Below are 14,875 nucleotides of genomic sequence, written 5' to 3' on the forward strand. Positions count from 1 at the left end.
CTGGGAATTTCCAAGATTTTTTTGTCATGATATTGGGCAAGATTCGACCTTTTTTTTCCATTGAAAAGTGAGGTAAACTCATCCCAATGTCCTCTGACACTCTTCCTAGTAAGTCTAAAAACATGTTGAAACAGATCTTTTTTGCAGTGTGTCTCACACGCTTATCCCCCCTTCCCTGTTCCCCCTCTCTTCGCTTAGCCTCGGGTCTCCGTGATTGGTTCACTTCTCACGTCCGTCAAAGCCGTGTGGGCGGGACTCAAACAATCCACTCGTGCTCCCCTGCGCTGTGGATTGTGCGCCACAGCAGACCGAGAGCGGGGCAGACAGTAGTAGTAGGCTCCAGCAGCAGCAGCAGCAGCAGCATCTACTCTGTTAACCGGAGGACGACTACCTACCTGCTCTCAGTGGCCGACGTTAACCGCTGCTTTCCAGACAATTACTACCGCTGGTGTTTCCCTGAAAATACTCTGTTTTTGAGGACCGTTTTTCCAAACAAAACACAGGCTTTCGGGGTCGTGAAGTGTCAACCCCATCTTTTTCCCCACAGAGACGCACAAAAGACGCACTCCTCCCGAGGAGTTCCACCTGGATAGCTGACTAAAGCAGGTTCCGGTCCGGTCCGGTTCTTTGGTCCAGTGGAGGAGAGAGAGAGAGAGAGAGAGACGAGGAGAAGTTCTAGCTGCAGGAAGAGCAAGAAGAGAGACACAGAAGAAGAAGACAGGATGAATCTCAAGAGTCATTTGATTTTCACCCTCTACACTATTTATGGGATTCTTCTGAAAGGTGAGTCTGGGGCGAGAGTGGTGCGCGTGTGTGTTTTGTGTACGTGCGCGCAATGCTACAGGGCCAGCAAACAGAGCAGGATAGAGCGCGGTCACACGTGGGTCCTGGCACAAAGATGCGTCTCTCTCTCTCTCTCTCTCTCTCTCTCTCTCTCTCTCTCTCACGCGCGTGCATGTGCATATACGTGCGTATGCAAACGTGCGTGATGTGAGACACAGGAGAGAGAGAGAGAGAGAGAGCTTGTCCTGTACCATTCAGGATCACTTGGATGTTAATGTGGAGGAATGAGGGGAACCTCTTTATTGTCATAAAGCGTGCAGTGCAGCCAGACAGGTGCGTCTCCTCCTGCGTATGCGGATGTGGATGTGTTATGTCCTGTCCTGTGCTGTGCTGTGCGTGAGTGAGTGAGTGACAATGAAAAAAAGCCCGCTAGGAAAGACACACCTCAACATGAAGCAGCCAACCCCATCCCCATCGGTTGTTTTTTTGACTTGCAGCACTTGGATGAGTCACGGAGAGACACTGGCAAACGTTTTTGATGCTGCTGATTAGGGTTAGCTTTATATAGAGGCTTCACAGACATGCAGAGCATTTTTTATTCCAGAATAGTTGTTTTGTTTATGCTTGTGTTTTTCTTATGTGCAGGTGTATAGTGTGTCTGTTGCTATAGTCATCTCCAGTGTTGTTGTGTGTGCCCTGCATGGAGTTTTAAAGAAGGCTATTTTCAATAAAGAAAAAGGTGTACATGCTAGGATTCTCCATTAGAGTTTATTTTCCGGTATGATAGCCTGATCATATTGAGGTCAGTCTTCCTCTCAGAAACTGTACCAGCGATTTCTGTTGTGTTTACCTTTTTGTAAGATGGAAATCCATTTTTCTCAACAAAATGTGAATATTATTCTGATCTTGAGACTGTTTTGTTGTAGTTGCACAATAAACAGCCGGCAGCGGTGTTTACGCGGCTCGACTGTAAACAATGAGAGTAAGGTGACATTGGGGGTCAAGGTCACGGTGCATTTCAAGATGGTTCAGTGTGTGCTTTATCGGCATATGCATTCAAGTGGAACTGTACTAGATAAATAACAGTGAAATGATATACAGTGGAAAAAAAAGCTTTTGCTGAAACAGCTTTTCAGGTTTATATCATGCTTATATTAGTGTCTAGAGTTAAATGTGTATGTGACAATAGAGTAGAGGATTTGGCGCCAACACAGTATAAGGAAAGTGAATTCTGGGACTACAATCATTGATGATTATGATTTTATTATGCCTCAAGTTGGAATTTTAATATCATTATAAAACTTTGTGTTCATATCCGGCTATTCTATTTTCAGGATGCAGTGCAGAAGCTGTGAATTCTTCTTCCACTTTTTACAAATCTGATAAAAAATTAGTACAACCCAGTGGTATTTTATGTGGTAATTTCTCAGTAAAATGCAGTGTAGAAAACAGTGCTGAATGGCATTCAAGTTCAAGAGGGAACACTTCTTGAGTTCCCTGGCTGTGTGTACAACAACAGTGGCAGGAGGGTGATGGATCTACTCCGAAAACCACTGTCAGTCTTACCAGCAGGGCCGCATATGCCCCGCTGAGCTTCAGTTTTGTGACATAAAGTCCACTTTATCCCACTTGAATCACATCATGATGTATTTAAGGCATTTGATAACAGATTTATTAACATGAAAGTCTTGACTTTAACCGCGAAAATCCCAAATGGGGAGATCATTTGCGCTTGATTCCCTTGATCGCTTGTTGTCGTCTCTTTGAAGTGCATGAGTGTGTGTGTGTGTGTGTGTGTGTGCATGAGAGCAAGAGCGGTCCTTCCTTAATAACCAGACATGATTAAGGCCATTCTTGACTTAATGAATTGATATGTAATGAGGTATCGTAGGGTATATCTGGCAGCTCACACTGCAGCTTGTATTGACATTACGAGGCCTTTTCTTTTCCTCTTTATTCTCCTAAGGGTTGCACACTCGTTATGAGAGTGTGTGTGTTTGCATAATATTCCTGCAAATGTGTGCCATGTTTGTATAGCTTATGTCTGAAGAGGCCTAAGCAAAGACACAACTGTGCCTGCAACAGCAGAGCACACGTCGGGCTCGTTTCATGCGTGGCTCATACACACACACACACACACACACACACACACACACACTCGCATCAGTCTCTTTCTCTCCCCCTAACCCTGAAGAGGATAATGCTAGGCTGCTTGATTTGAACAGTCATCTCGCAGTGCAAGACCTATTATTGTATAGGTTCCACACAGCAGGCAGGTCAGCCTCCTCCTGAACGAAGTCTATCTAGCCGAAGCCGTATCCGCACGCTCTGTAAATGACAGCTGTTTCAGCCCCTCTGGCCCGTCGCCAGCTGGCATCAAGAGATTCCAGACACACTGCATCTCCGTCACCGGCTAGACCTGTGCGGTATATAGTGTGAACGTGAAGTGTTGTGATGGAGGTTGTTGTTTACCAACAGCCCGAGTTGTTAACATATTATCCAGTGTGTCTCATGTGCCCGTGCCGGAGCCAGAGAAAACAGCCTGTTATGCAAATGTGGGCCCGTTACGTAAGAGCTCGGGGCTGAGCGGCAGGCGGGGGTTGGGGGGAGACGGGAGGCAAAGAGAGCAACGGAGAAAAGATGGGAGACGTTTTAGAATAGAGGAGTTGATGTGGGAGGAGAGGTGTGGAGGAGGGAAATGTGCAGCTAAAAAGTGTGCGATATGTCCTCTGGTTGCTGTTTGGGATGCCTGTTTATCACCGCTGCTCTGCCTGTTTCCTGGTAGTCTGTGTCTGTTTTGAACTCTGATCTCGCTAGCCTAAATACAAACCCCCGCTGCGGGATGTGTTTATCCCCGCAGTGAGTCTAAGCTGCCGAAGGCTGACCCTCCATCCCTCTGTACTTCCGTCCATTCCTCCCTCGCTTCATCCTCCCGTCCTGGTGTGGAAGCTTTGTAGCACAGCAGCGTGGGAAAGCTTCTGATAACAAGCGGCCTTGTGTGTGTGTGTGTGTGTGTGGGTGTGTGTGTGTTTGCAGAGCCACTGATTACACGGGAGAAACAAGATGTTCTCTCTTTCTTGCTCACTTGCTCTCACCCCGCCGCTTCTGTGCATTTTTTGCGAGTGTGTTCATTTTCATGGACACGCTTTGACGGGTGGAACATGTGAGGTGGTGCTCTGTACCTTATACCGATGCCATGAAAGCTTCAATGCTGAGAATCCTCAGTAGAGCAACGCTGGCTCAATGTGCATCACACACACACACGCACAGACACACACACGGAGTTAGCTCCACTGTGGATTCATTGCTGCTCTGCCAAGGGATTTCCCATGATCAAAGCCAGTCTTTTGTTAGTCCAGGTGTTAAAAAAAAGTTAAAACAGAAAGGAGGAGGAGGCTGGAGGGGAGTGGGGTAGGATTCTGAGCTTACGGGCTCTCCGTGGCGGAGCAGAAATGTGCCTCTTCAGAAACACTTCCAGTGAACCTGCCACCTGTTCCAACTCTTCCTCATATCGGTAAACATTTGAGAATTTTTCTTGGGAAATGTACAGCTATGACAAGTTAAATACAGACGCTCGTACAGTGTGTTTAGACATAGGGATAAAATGAGGCAGGAGGCCAGTCGTTGTTAAGCTTTAATACACATGTAGTCGCAGATGGTAGAGATTCACAAGTGGCAAAAAAACGGAACATAGCAGCAAGACACCATGGAGGAGAGAAAAGTTTCAAGATTTATGCAAATGTACTCTCCGATGTGCACAGCCAAATCAGCCCGTGGAAAAATCTCCTAGGTTTTTATGAGTCTGCAAAATAGGATGCGCTCAAACCAAATGACGCAGCGTGCCAGACAGACGTTGTTTTACGATACCAGTCCAGTAGTGTTGGATATGGAAAAGTGAGAAAGAATTTACAGAGCAAATATTCCCCTCAGAAGATAAAAAAAACAGTAATAAATGAACTCATTTCTCAAGCACCAGTCATCTAATATCATAGGCTTACTCTGTTTTTTCATGATGGCAACCTCAGAAAACATCTGCCAAATCTGAGCGCTAGCTTTAAAGGGATAGTTTGGGTGTTTTTATATTGGTAGTCAGTGTATTTCCTACAGTAGATGAAGGTCGGCACGCTCCCAGTTTAGAGAAGCAGACAAGAGTTACCACATGGAAGCTATGCAATATACTGCTGTGGACAAGGCTGTCAGCAAAACATATTTTAGCCACCTAAAAGAAAGGCCCACCTAAAAAAAATCTGTATCCATTTAAGTGTACACTATATTTAAAATAATTTCACCGCTTTACCTTGCCGTCAGACAGCCATTTCTGACGGAGAACTGAAGCCGTTTTATCCATCTATACTATTGCCAAAGCCACCAGACTCCATTGAAAAAAAAACAACTAACTGATCGAGGCAGCGGAAGAACAGCAACTCCCATGTCCTGCGAGGTAAAATTACATTTTTGTTTTTTCAATGGAGTCTGGTTGCTTTGGCGAGAGCATAGATAACAGCTTCAGGTAAACCGGTGAAAATATTCTAAATATAGTGTACACTTAAACTGCTATATAGTGCCTTCAAATGAAACTCGTGTGGGAAGTCATGTACACGATATGCTTGGCGTTCAAGTGGTTAAGTCGTAAGAACACCGCTGCTAAGCAACAAAGCCACAAAGGCTAGCAAGTGGGTAACATAATGCAGTAAATGCAAAAGCATAATGCCAGAGAGAAAAGATGAGAGCGTTGGGAACATTTTCCTCGGACATATTATAAAATTACAAAGAAAAACATTATAAATTTACAATATATTAACTTATTATGCGCCAAAAAATTAACTTCCAAGGCCTCCGCCATTTCTAAAAACGTCAACAAACACATCACAACTCGTCAACTCAGAGCTTTCAGAAACTTTCCACTTACGAGGTTGTGAGTACCAAAACACGACCCCATTTGAAGGAACCAATAGATTCTTTTAGGTGGCTAAAAAACATTTTGCTGCCGGCCCCGTCCACAGCAGTACATTGCTTTGCTGCTATGCCGTCATCTACTGTAGGTAATACACTGACTATGGATAGTACCCCATCCAACCCTACTTCAAAACTTTCCAAACTCTCCCTGTATGTGCTCACTGCTAAATATCCCTCAAAGCTACAGATTCAGTGAGAGGCAAGATTCAACCTGCCTTTATGTATGAACACACATATATGAATACTGCTCTGAGAGTATATCAGCTGTTGAGGTTTCGTACATCACTTCAGGTCTCCAGCTCTCCCCTTGTGTTGGCACACACACACACACACACACACACACACACACACACACACACACACACACACACACACACACACACACACACACACACACACACACACATCACCAGAGCTTTAAAGCAGTCACTCAGTTTACTGGATTCCGCAGTATAAGGCTGATCCTGGCAAGACTCCTGAAAATAGAATAAATAGTCTATAGAGTAAATGGCTGTGTGATGGCGATGACGCACCATTGGGGGTGGTTGCCAAACATATCTATAATTATGTTCATTCATGAACATGTCACATTTCTAAGATAGTAATAGTATATTCTTTTAACCAAAGTGATAGGTATTATCTATTAGTATCCTGCGTCGGTGATGCTGTGAGCTAATAGCTACAAATACAAGAACATGTCAAACACAAATTCCCATTTTTTTTTTTTTTTTATGTAGAGAATCAATGCAGAGTAAATTTAGATTTTTTATTTTGGCATCAAGGCTGCGTTTCATGTTTCTTAGGCAGAGTGGGATTTTAAAGACAGCCCAAAGCGAGAGAAGGGAGAGATGAAATAAAGCCTCCCATGGAGAACGGGGAGAATACAAGCCCACAGGTGGATTTGGCTGCAACAGCGGCGGCGGCAGACAGCGAGTTTGCACCCTAAATAGACCTCCCAGTAGGTAGAAGAAGTATGCAAGCTCAGCTAACATATCAGCTGATGGGGCTTTTTCTTCAAGGTTAGCTATTTATGTATACAAGCCAGAATATGAACCGATGTGCATTTATGGATGTGTGATGATAAAATAAAACGCCTTTACAGTTAGAAAAGTACGCTGGAGGTTCGAGGTTTGATTGACAAGCAAACTTCTGTGATGTTTGGCTTCTGTTGTCTGAGTCAGACTTCAGCGATCAGATATAATCTACCCATACGCAAGCACACACACACACACACACACACACACATCGGGAAAGACTTGTGTTATTGTGTGTGTGAGTGCATCAGCCTGTGTACGCGCGCATGCATATGTGATGTCTGTATTTAGTGTTGAATTCCAAAGGATTAGCGAGTGGCTAATCTGAAGTCTCCAGTCTTTGACAAGCCATGTGTCACTAATCTCAAACACTGTGGAATAAAGAGACACAAACACAATCACCTTTTGGATTAAAACTCTCCAAACAGAGGGCGTTTGTAATCTTTCACTCCAACCAGGAAAAGGCAAAGGGGGGTTCAAACTGAAGAAAAAGAGAAATTAACGAAAACCCATAACAATTACATTATTTACTGCCTCTCTTTCTTTCCCTCATACACACATACGTATATGCATAAATAATCAATCAAATGCACTTTGATTGCACTTTGAGTTGAACCAAATGGGCTCTACAGGTCCTCTTAACAACTCTTAGCCTAGATAATGTTCTTTTTATGTTGTGTGCCCTTTCATCTGACAGCTTCTTTTCACGCAATTCCCCGAGGGCCAGAGTCTGGAGACTTGGTAGTACATGTTACAGTAATCATTTTCTTCAACGGAGATAAAGATATGGACAGCCGTGACTCTGCCCAGTCCCTCAGCTCTTCTGCCACAACTCTCATATTGTTTGGGGACTCTGCGTCTGTTCTCGACAGAAATGTATTCAGCCAAAGCAAAGTCGGGGCCCACATTGTGTACAGTAACATTCTAACGGCATATGTGTGTGTATACCAAAAACACACACTCACTGGCGCAAATATGTATGCACACTTATGCACACAAAAAAACCCAGCAGTGTAAAGACACAGCAGTGAGAGAAAACAATAGATATGTTTTTTTTGGTTTTCAGGGACAGCATTTGCTGGGGTATAAACATGAGATGAAGCTTCAAATTTGTGGCATTTTTGGACTTTATTGCAGCCATTTTTATGACCCAGATTCACAGATGACTTTCTCTGTCCACACACATATTTTTCATTCAAATCAGGGTTCACAGGAAGGCTAAATTCACAGGGAATATTTTGAAAAAGCAAAATGGGGAAGGAAAAGAAAGATATAACCGCTATCTCTAGGCTCTACGATTTGGGGTTAAGATAGAAACATACCAACAAATCTCTACTCTTTTCACACTGCAAAATACACCATTAGGTCTATATAGCCAAAGGTCCATTAAAGCTTCAGTAGGCAGAATGTTTTTGGCATCATTGGGCAAAATAATAACCTTTCAGCATACTGTAATTCAAGTACTCTGAGAGATAACTAGACTTCTGTACCTCCTCACGGCTCTAAAAAAAATCTAGCCTGTGACGGGAGACTTTGGCCAATCACAGGTCATTTCAGAGAGAGAGAGGGCGTTCCTATTGGCTGTTCATTCAACGGAGACAGCTGTCAATCATTCGCAAACTCCGATCAAAGAGAGTTTGCGCCGGCTGGTGGGCGGCGCTTGGTATTTCCTCAACTGATCTCAACATGGCTGCCGGGTCATAAACGTTCTCATTTTACAACTAAACAGTACAAGATGTTTCTGAAAACATTTTATGTGAGAAATAGGCATTACAGTAGCAGAATATTGATTCATATTTGATCAGCACTGCCTAGTTTGACCGTTTGATCGGTGTTCGCGAGTGATTGACAGCTGCTCAGAGACTGCAGGCTCCAGCTCGGCTCTGATTGGTTGTGTCCTCCGGCCTGTGAAATCTTGCAGATGCCGTTAGGAGCATTGGAGGACATCGGAGGACACATAGGCACATGATTTGTTTTTCAGATTACATGTCTCATGCACTACTGTCAGGATATAGTGACCGTTTTATATAAATAACTTTTTTTTTAATCATATTTGCTGCAATCTTGCTTACTGCAGCTTTAAAGGGAAAGTCTAGTCAGTTCACAAACAGGAACTTAATCTATATCCCCAGTAAATCCCACAGGTGTTCCCCTAGTTATTTCATATCTTTCCAAATCACCACTGCTATTCCATAAAATAATCCCTAAAATGAGTTGCAGCCCTTTTTAATGACAGCGCTCATTCCCTCCTGATACACATTTCTAATGGATACTCACACTTGTTAATTTCTCGTTGCTATCATTTTGTTTTAAATTGGCTTCAGAATGCAGCTGCGTCAGCTATGCATGAGTCGTTCCATGTGTATGCTTCGTTTTATCGTTATCGTGCATGGCATTGATTTAGTGCTTAATTGCTTAACTTGTACTTAAACAATAGCAATATGGAATTATGTCATGATACTAATTGAAAAGCCGGATTTACTGCATCCACAAATGCAGATCTGTGCACTTGTTTTAGCATCGCGGTCTCAAAGGAAAGCCTAGAAGTAGCTAAAGCTAATTGAAATATAATTCCCCAAAGACACATGTTCGTGTTGATTGACTTTCTGTGTGTGCCCGTGTTAGTGTGTGTGTGCGCACACTCGAGTGTGTATGTTTTTGTATTCATATTATCGCCACAAGTCACTTTCTAGTCCCTTGTCTAATCATCAGCTTGAGGCTCCCCCCACATCTTAATTCAGTTTTTGAAAGCTATTAGACACTCTTTTGCATGAGCACCATTTCTAAACGCAGTTAATGTAGTGAAATTATGCAGTTAGAATCCACTGATGTTGTCTTGAACTCACACTGAGCCGGTCCTTCCATTGTGGTTGGCGCACACCGTTAAATCCAAGCACTTTTTTTACCGCTGTGTTGTTTCAGTTCTTATATCTCGGGTAATGTGCAGAACAATAGGGCTTCAGATGGGAGCAAATGGGGGAGTTTTGCGTGTATGTGTGTGCGCAGGTTTCTGTGTGCGTTTCCGTGTGAAAGCAGAGAGAACCCACATTATGTCTTAAGCCTGTAATTAAAACTACAGGTGTGAAATTTCATCCATTTGGAAAGGTTCCACACCCTGTTAAGAGACACGCACACACACACACACACACACATAGACTTTGACATTAACATTAACATTAACATTAGGCCCCACAATACGATATTATCACGATACTTAAGTCACGATACAATCTTATTGTGATTTTTAACATTTTACAATTCTACAATTTTACAATTTATCGCAATTTATTATCTTTTTTTCATAAGTTTCATCATGTTGAGATACAGTTTTCATATTTTTTTATTTCAATATTTTATCGCGATTAATCGCAGATTCATCGCACATTTTGCATCTGTTCAAAATGTACCTTAAAGGGAGATTTGTCAATTATTTAATACTCTTATCAACATGGGAGTGGGTAAATATGCTTGCTTTATGCAAATGTATGAATATATTTATTATTAGAAATCAATTAACAACACAAAACAATGACAAATATTGTCCAGAAACCCTCACAGGTACTGCATTTAGCATTCAAAAATATGCTGAAATCATAACATGGCAAAGTCAAGCCCAACAGGCAACAACAGCTGTCAGTGTGTCAGTGTGCTGACTTGACTATGACTTGCCCCAAACTGCATGTGATTTTCATAAAGTGGGCATGTCTGTAAAGGGGAGACTTGTGGGTACCCAGAGAACCCATTTTCATTCACATATTTTGAGGTCAGAGGTCAAGGGACCCCTTTGAAAATGGCCATGACAGTTTTTCCTCACCAAAATTTAGTGAAAGTTTGGAGCGTTATTTAGCTTCTTCCGCGACAAGATAGTATGGTTGGTACCAATTGATTCCCTACATTTGTAGTCTAGTTTTTTTCTAGCTTTAAAACTGAGTCCGCTTCAAACTCTGTTAATGCGTTAATGAAATTAGTCGCGTTAAAACATTTTTGCGTTAACACCCTAAACTTTGACAGCCCTAATAATAAAAGATTGATACTTGACGTCTGTGTATATACAATACTGTACACGCAAAATTTCACAATGCTATGCTGTTTTGATTTTGTCCCCCACCCCTAATTAACATGTTTATACCATACACAGCACAGTCGTAGCTTGTACCCTTATAACCTCAGAGTTGCAAACTGACTGACGTGAAGTGGGCATTCAGAAGAGGTTTCTTCAGTGCAGTGGTCATAATTCCTTCTTGATCTGAGGCATTCAAGTGCATTTAATTTATCATATTCGCACACATAAAGGAGCACTTTATTAATGATGATAGTGCCCTTGCCATTTCATGCCTCCAAATGTCTCCGCTCTTCTCTTCGTGGCTCTGCTGTCATGATATCTTCCATTCAGTTGTGCTTATATATATATTTCTTTTCTACCAGTATGGATCCTGTTTCTGAGGAGAATTCCAAAATCCTATATTGGTTCTAAGTTTGGAGTCTGGCTGCTTTCTGTGTAGAGATTGCTCCAGGCCTGTTGTAGAGGGGAGGGAAGATGGAGTCAAGTGAGACAATTTATAACAGTTAAAAACCAAATGAACTGAGACCCTTGGCTTGGGTGAGCGAGCGGCAGCATACATAATGCGCCTTAGGGATTTCTTCTCTGTGTGTGTGTGTGTGTGTGTGTGTGTGTGTGTGTGTGTGTGCGTCCAAGCTAGCAAACACACAGCACACAAAAACACACAGCACCCTCCGCCATCTGTCTCTGTTTGCCACATTGCAAATCCATTATATGCTACACAACATTATTCCCCCCATCCTAAGTGGCTCACACCCCTGAGCTTACTTCCTACTATCCTACTCAGTGGAACGGTGACAATTTGCCACCGCGTACACATCTCTGTTAAAGACGCTGTGGCATGTTTCCAGCTGGATTTTAATACATATTTTCATGCTCCATTTGCATTTTTTTGTAAGTTGGTGTTTAGCATTGATGCTTTAGAGATTTTACAAGCCTGTTTGCTTGTTCCCGCTGCTTCATGTGTTAATTTGTGTGATATTTTCCAACCGGTTCCCTGTTGAACTGTCACTGGACTTTAATAATCCTGCCACCTTCAAGAATTATTAATTTTAGCATTTTGGCAGACTGATTTAACACATGCACACACACCCACCCCATGAATCTGGCTAAGGTTTGGCTCAGTAGTTTTATAGCTAACTCATCTCCACTTCTAATCAAAAAGCGTCCCCAGCTCTGAACCTCCTGCTGAGGAAACAAAGAAGTTATTATGTTTTTAAATGGTCTCCAATTACGGGTAATTTCACCGCCTATCTTAAAGCTATTTGCTTTTCTCTCACTTTGCTCCGGTTGGGTAGAGCAGGCATTGTGCTTTGCAAAAACAACAACTAGACGAGTTAGACATACAGCAGATGCATTCTTTCGGAAAACAGAATGGCCTGCCCTGCTTTGCACTCTCTCCCTCTCTCTGTCCCTCCTCATCTCATTAGAAATGGGAAACACAGCTAGCTCAATTCCTCCTTTATCTTCCTCATTAGTGTTTGTCTCACAGTGCACTCAATTACTCAGTCCATCACTCTCCTTTACCCACAAGTCAAAGGCTTCCACTGGCTGAAGTGAGTCAAACTTCTCATGTAGTTAGAGTCCAGTAACAGTCATTGGTGGGTAGTGATTGGCTCCAAAATTGTGCATTCTTGTGTTTAACCGTAGACATCTTAAATCTGTGATGTTTGCTTTGAAACAATTTTTAGTATGTCAGTTTGCAGCCCGATGCTACATCTCTATGCTTCATGCATTTTACACCTCTAGTCAGAGCCTCACTGCTATGGCATTTTTACAATTTTAAATGTTAATCTATAGCCCACCTGAGGAGTGCATTTAGCACAGCTGGATTAGTTTTGATGGATTGGATTTCAGTTATAACCATGACTGTATGTTTCAGCGTTTGGCAGCAGTCATTTATTTTTAGATTGTTTGACATTTCAGTAATAGCAGCTTATTTCACTGGGGAAATTGTCAACGTATATATATATTTTTTAGAAATGTGTTATTGCTCCTGGTAGCGTTCTTGCAACGGCTCATATCGTCTGGCTATTTCATATCCATATAAAAGGAGTAAAACACTGTCTTTGCAGAAACTACAGGAAATGTGGAATCCAAATTATGAGTCACAAGTAAAAGACTTCTGAAACAAGCATTTTGTATCAATATTAAACCCATTTATGCAGATGAATTAAGTAACTTTCATTTGAGAATTTCATTTATTTTAGATTATCTTGTTTTTACAAGGAGCTGAAAGTAGGACTGGGCAATATGGCCAAAATCTTCTATCCCGCTATAGTTAATTTCATATCTCGATAATGATTTATATCACGATATAGCGTGTTTTCTGGTAAATAAATAAATAGTCTATATGAAATAACCACACGGTAAAGCCTCCTGTGTGAATTCAATACTCGACAGTTGAAAAGGAGTATTTTTTTCATTTCATTAAGATTGTTGATGCAAAATGAACTCAAGTTTCAAGTGAAATTATATTAAAAACAATAATACATATTTATAGCTATACATTGACTAGGTTTATATGCATGCACACAGAGTAATCAGATTAAGACAATAGTTTGATTTAACAGAGTTTGATCAGTTTTTCCGAGAAATTTGTCTGTTGTTATTGTCAATTTAGACAACATACATGTTATTGTTTATCATGAAATATTGATATGTGATTTCATCACGATACGATTTGAAAGACGATAGATTAACATATTGAATTAACGCCCAGCTCTAACTGAAGGTCTGTTCTGACAATTTATTTTTGAAACTGTGCAGCCATACATTTATTTCTCAATGCTTCCTTATCTCCCTTTGAAAATTCATGCTACGGGCTACTACCCCAGACTAGTTTGCCTACCATGCTAATGCTGCTGTATGTGTATCCAGTTCAAATGGACCAGCTAATGCTAATCTCTGCTAATCCTCTGAGCAGCACCCTCAGAGCAACATTTATCATGCTACTGTGTAGTTGAGATGGCTAGTGGAGGAGAGGGGGACAGCAAAAAATGGTGAATGGGGATATCAGCGTAGCAAAATATTAAATCATAACAGCTGACTTGCACAAATCCTCACATCAGTGGTCACCTTCCAACGCCCGCTTCTCCGCACAAACACACACACATCCACAGGCACACATACACATGCGCACCCAGAGCTGCAGACGCAAGCTATTACTGAAGAGATAGGTCCCAAAATCTCCCGCCACGGCGGTAATAATGAGGCAGTGTTAACCACAGTAGCACTGAGCTGGTAAATGGTAGACTACTCTCCAGGACTCAGCAGCTGATCCTAAGCCCTTGTCGTAATGCACTGGTCACCCTAATCCTGACCTTATTAAAAGTGAGGCAGAAAAGGAGCCACATCTTTAGACTGTATAGTAGTCCCTCAATACAGCTGGTCCCACTGTCCTGGGCTGTTTGAGAGGAGGTGACCTTCATATGGCATAATCCGCGGAGACACCTTTCACCCCCAAAGGCATTATGATCACGGAGCTGAGGCCACGTCAGAGTTACATTTTTGATGAATCTGAGAGTATTTGTTATGAGGAAAAAGTAATTGGATTCTAAGAAAAAGTGCAGTGTGTAAACAGAGAGCAGAAATAGTAAGATCAAGTATTTCCTGTTTGATATGGATCATTTCCATATTCACACACCATCGCAGTGCAATGCGATACCGTGCAATACAGAGAGTAGCGCTCCGTAATCATAGTGCACATGGCAGCAAGAAATAATTTGACCGTAATATGAAATAATAAGAAATCTTCTATCATTTAAACTACATGCTCATATCCACGTTTTCTTATCTGAGATCTTTAACGAAAAGCTGTAGTTTTGATATATTTTCATGAGGCCTGCCCTAGCCTTGATGTCTTCTTACGGTATGTCCCGCATAACGCAGCTCTACTTGAATGAGACTGAACAGTAAAAGATAATCATGAAATTGATAAATTGCACCCTGCTCTTGTAAACACACGCTTGTCTCATGATTTTGAAGTGGTGGAATACGTTGACTTCAGCACTTATTTCTCCCACTTTTGGGGTTCATTATG

The 14,875-nt window shown here is 42.0% G+C and overlaps 1 protein-coding gene across 4 annotated transcripts in view; it reads left to right on the plus strand.

The window, feature by feature from the left end:
- The first annotated feature begins 262 nt into the window (after window positions 1-262).
- The window catches only part of cadm2a (cell adhesion molecule 2a), a 254,049-nt gene continuing 239,436 nt past the window's right edge, over window positions 263-14,875 (plus strand). For 3 of the 4 annotated variants that reach the window (XM_074611343.1, XM_074611345.1, XM_074611344.1), the window contains exon 1: window positions 301-783. In XM_074611343.1, the coding sequence (XP_074467444.1) occupies window positions 723-783 (61 nt within the window). In that variant the 5' untranslated portion in view covers window positions 301-722. Of the gene's footprint in view, window positions 784-14,875 lie in introns of all 4 variants that reach the window. The other variant, XM_074611346.1, reaches the window with a different exon arrangement.

Source organism: Sebastes fasciatus, chromosome 16 (genome assembly GCF_043250625.1).
Source record: "Sebastes fasciatus isolate fSebFas1 chromosome 16, fSebFas1.pri, whole genome shotgun sequence".
NCBI lineage: Eukaryota > Metazoa > Chordata > Actinopteri > Perciformes > Sebastidae > Sebastes > Sebastes fasciatus.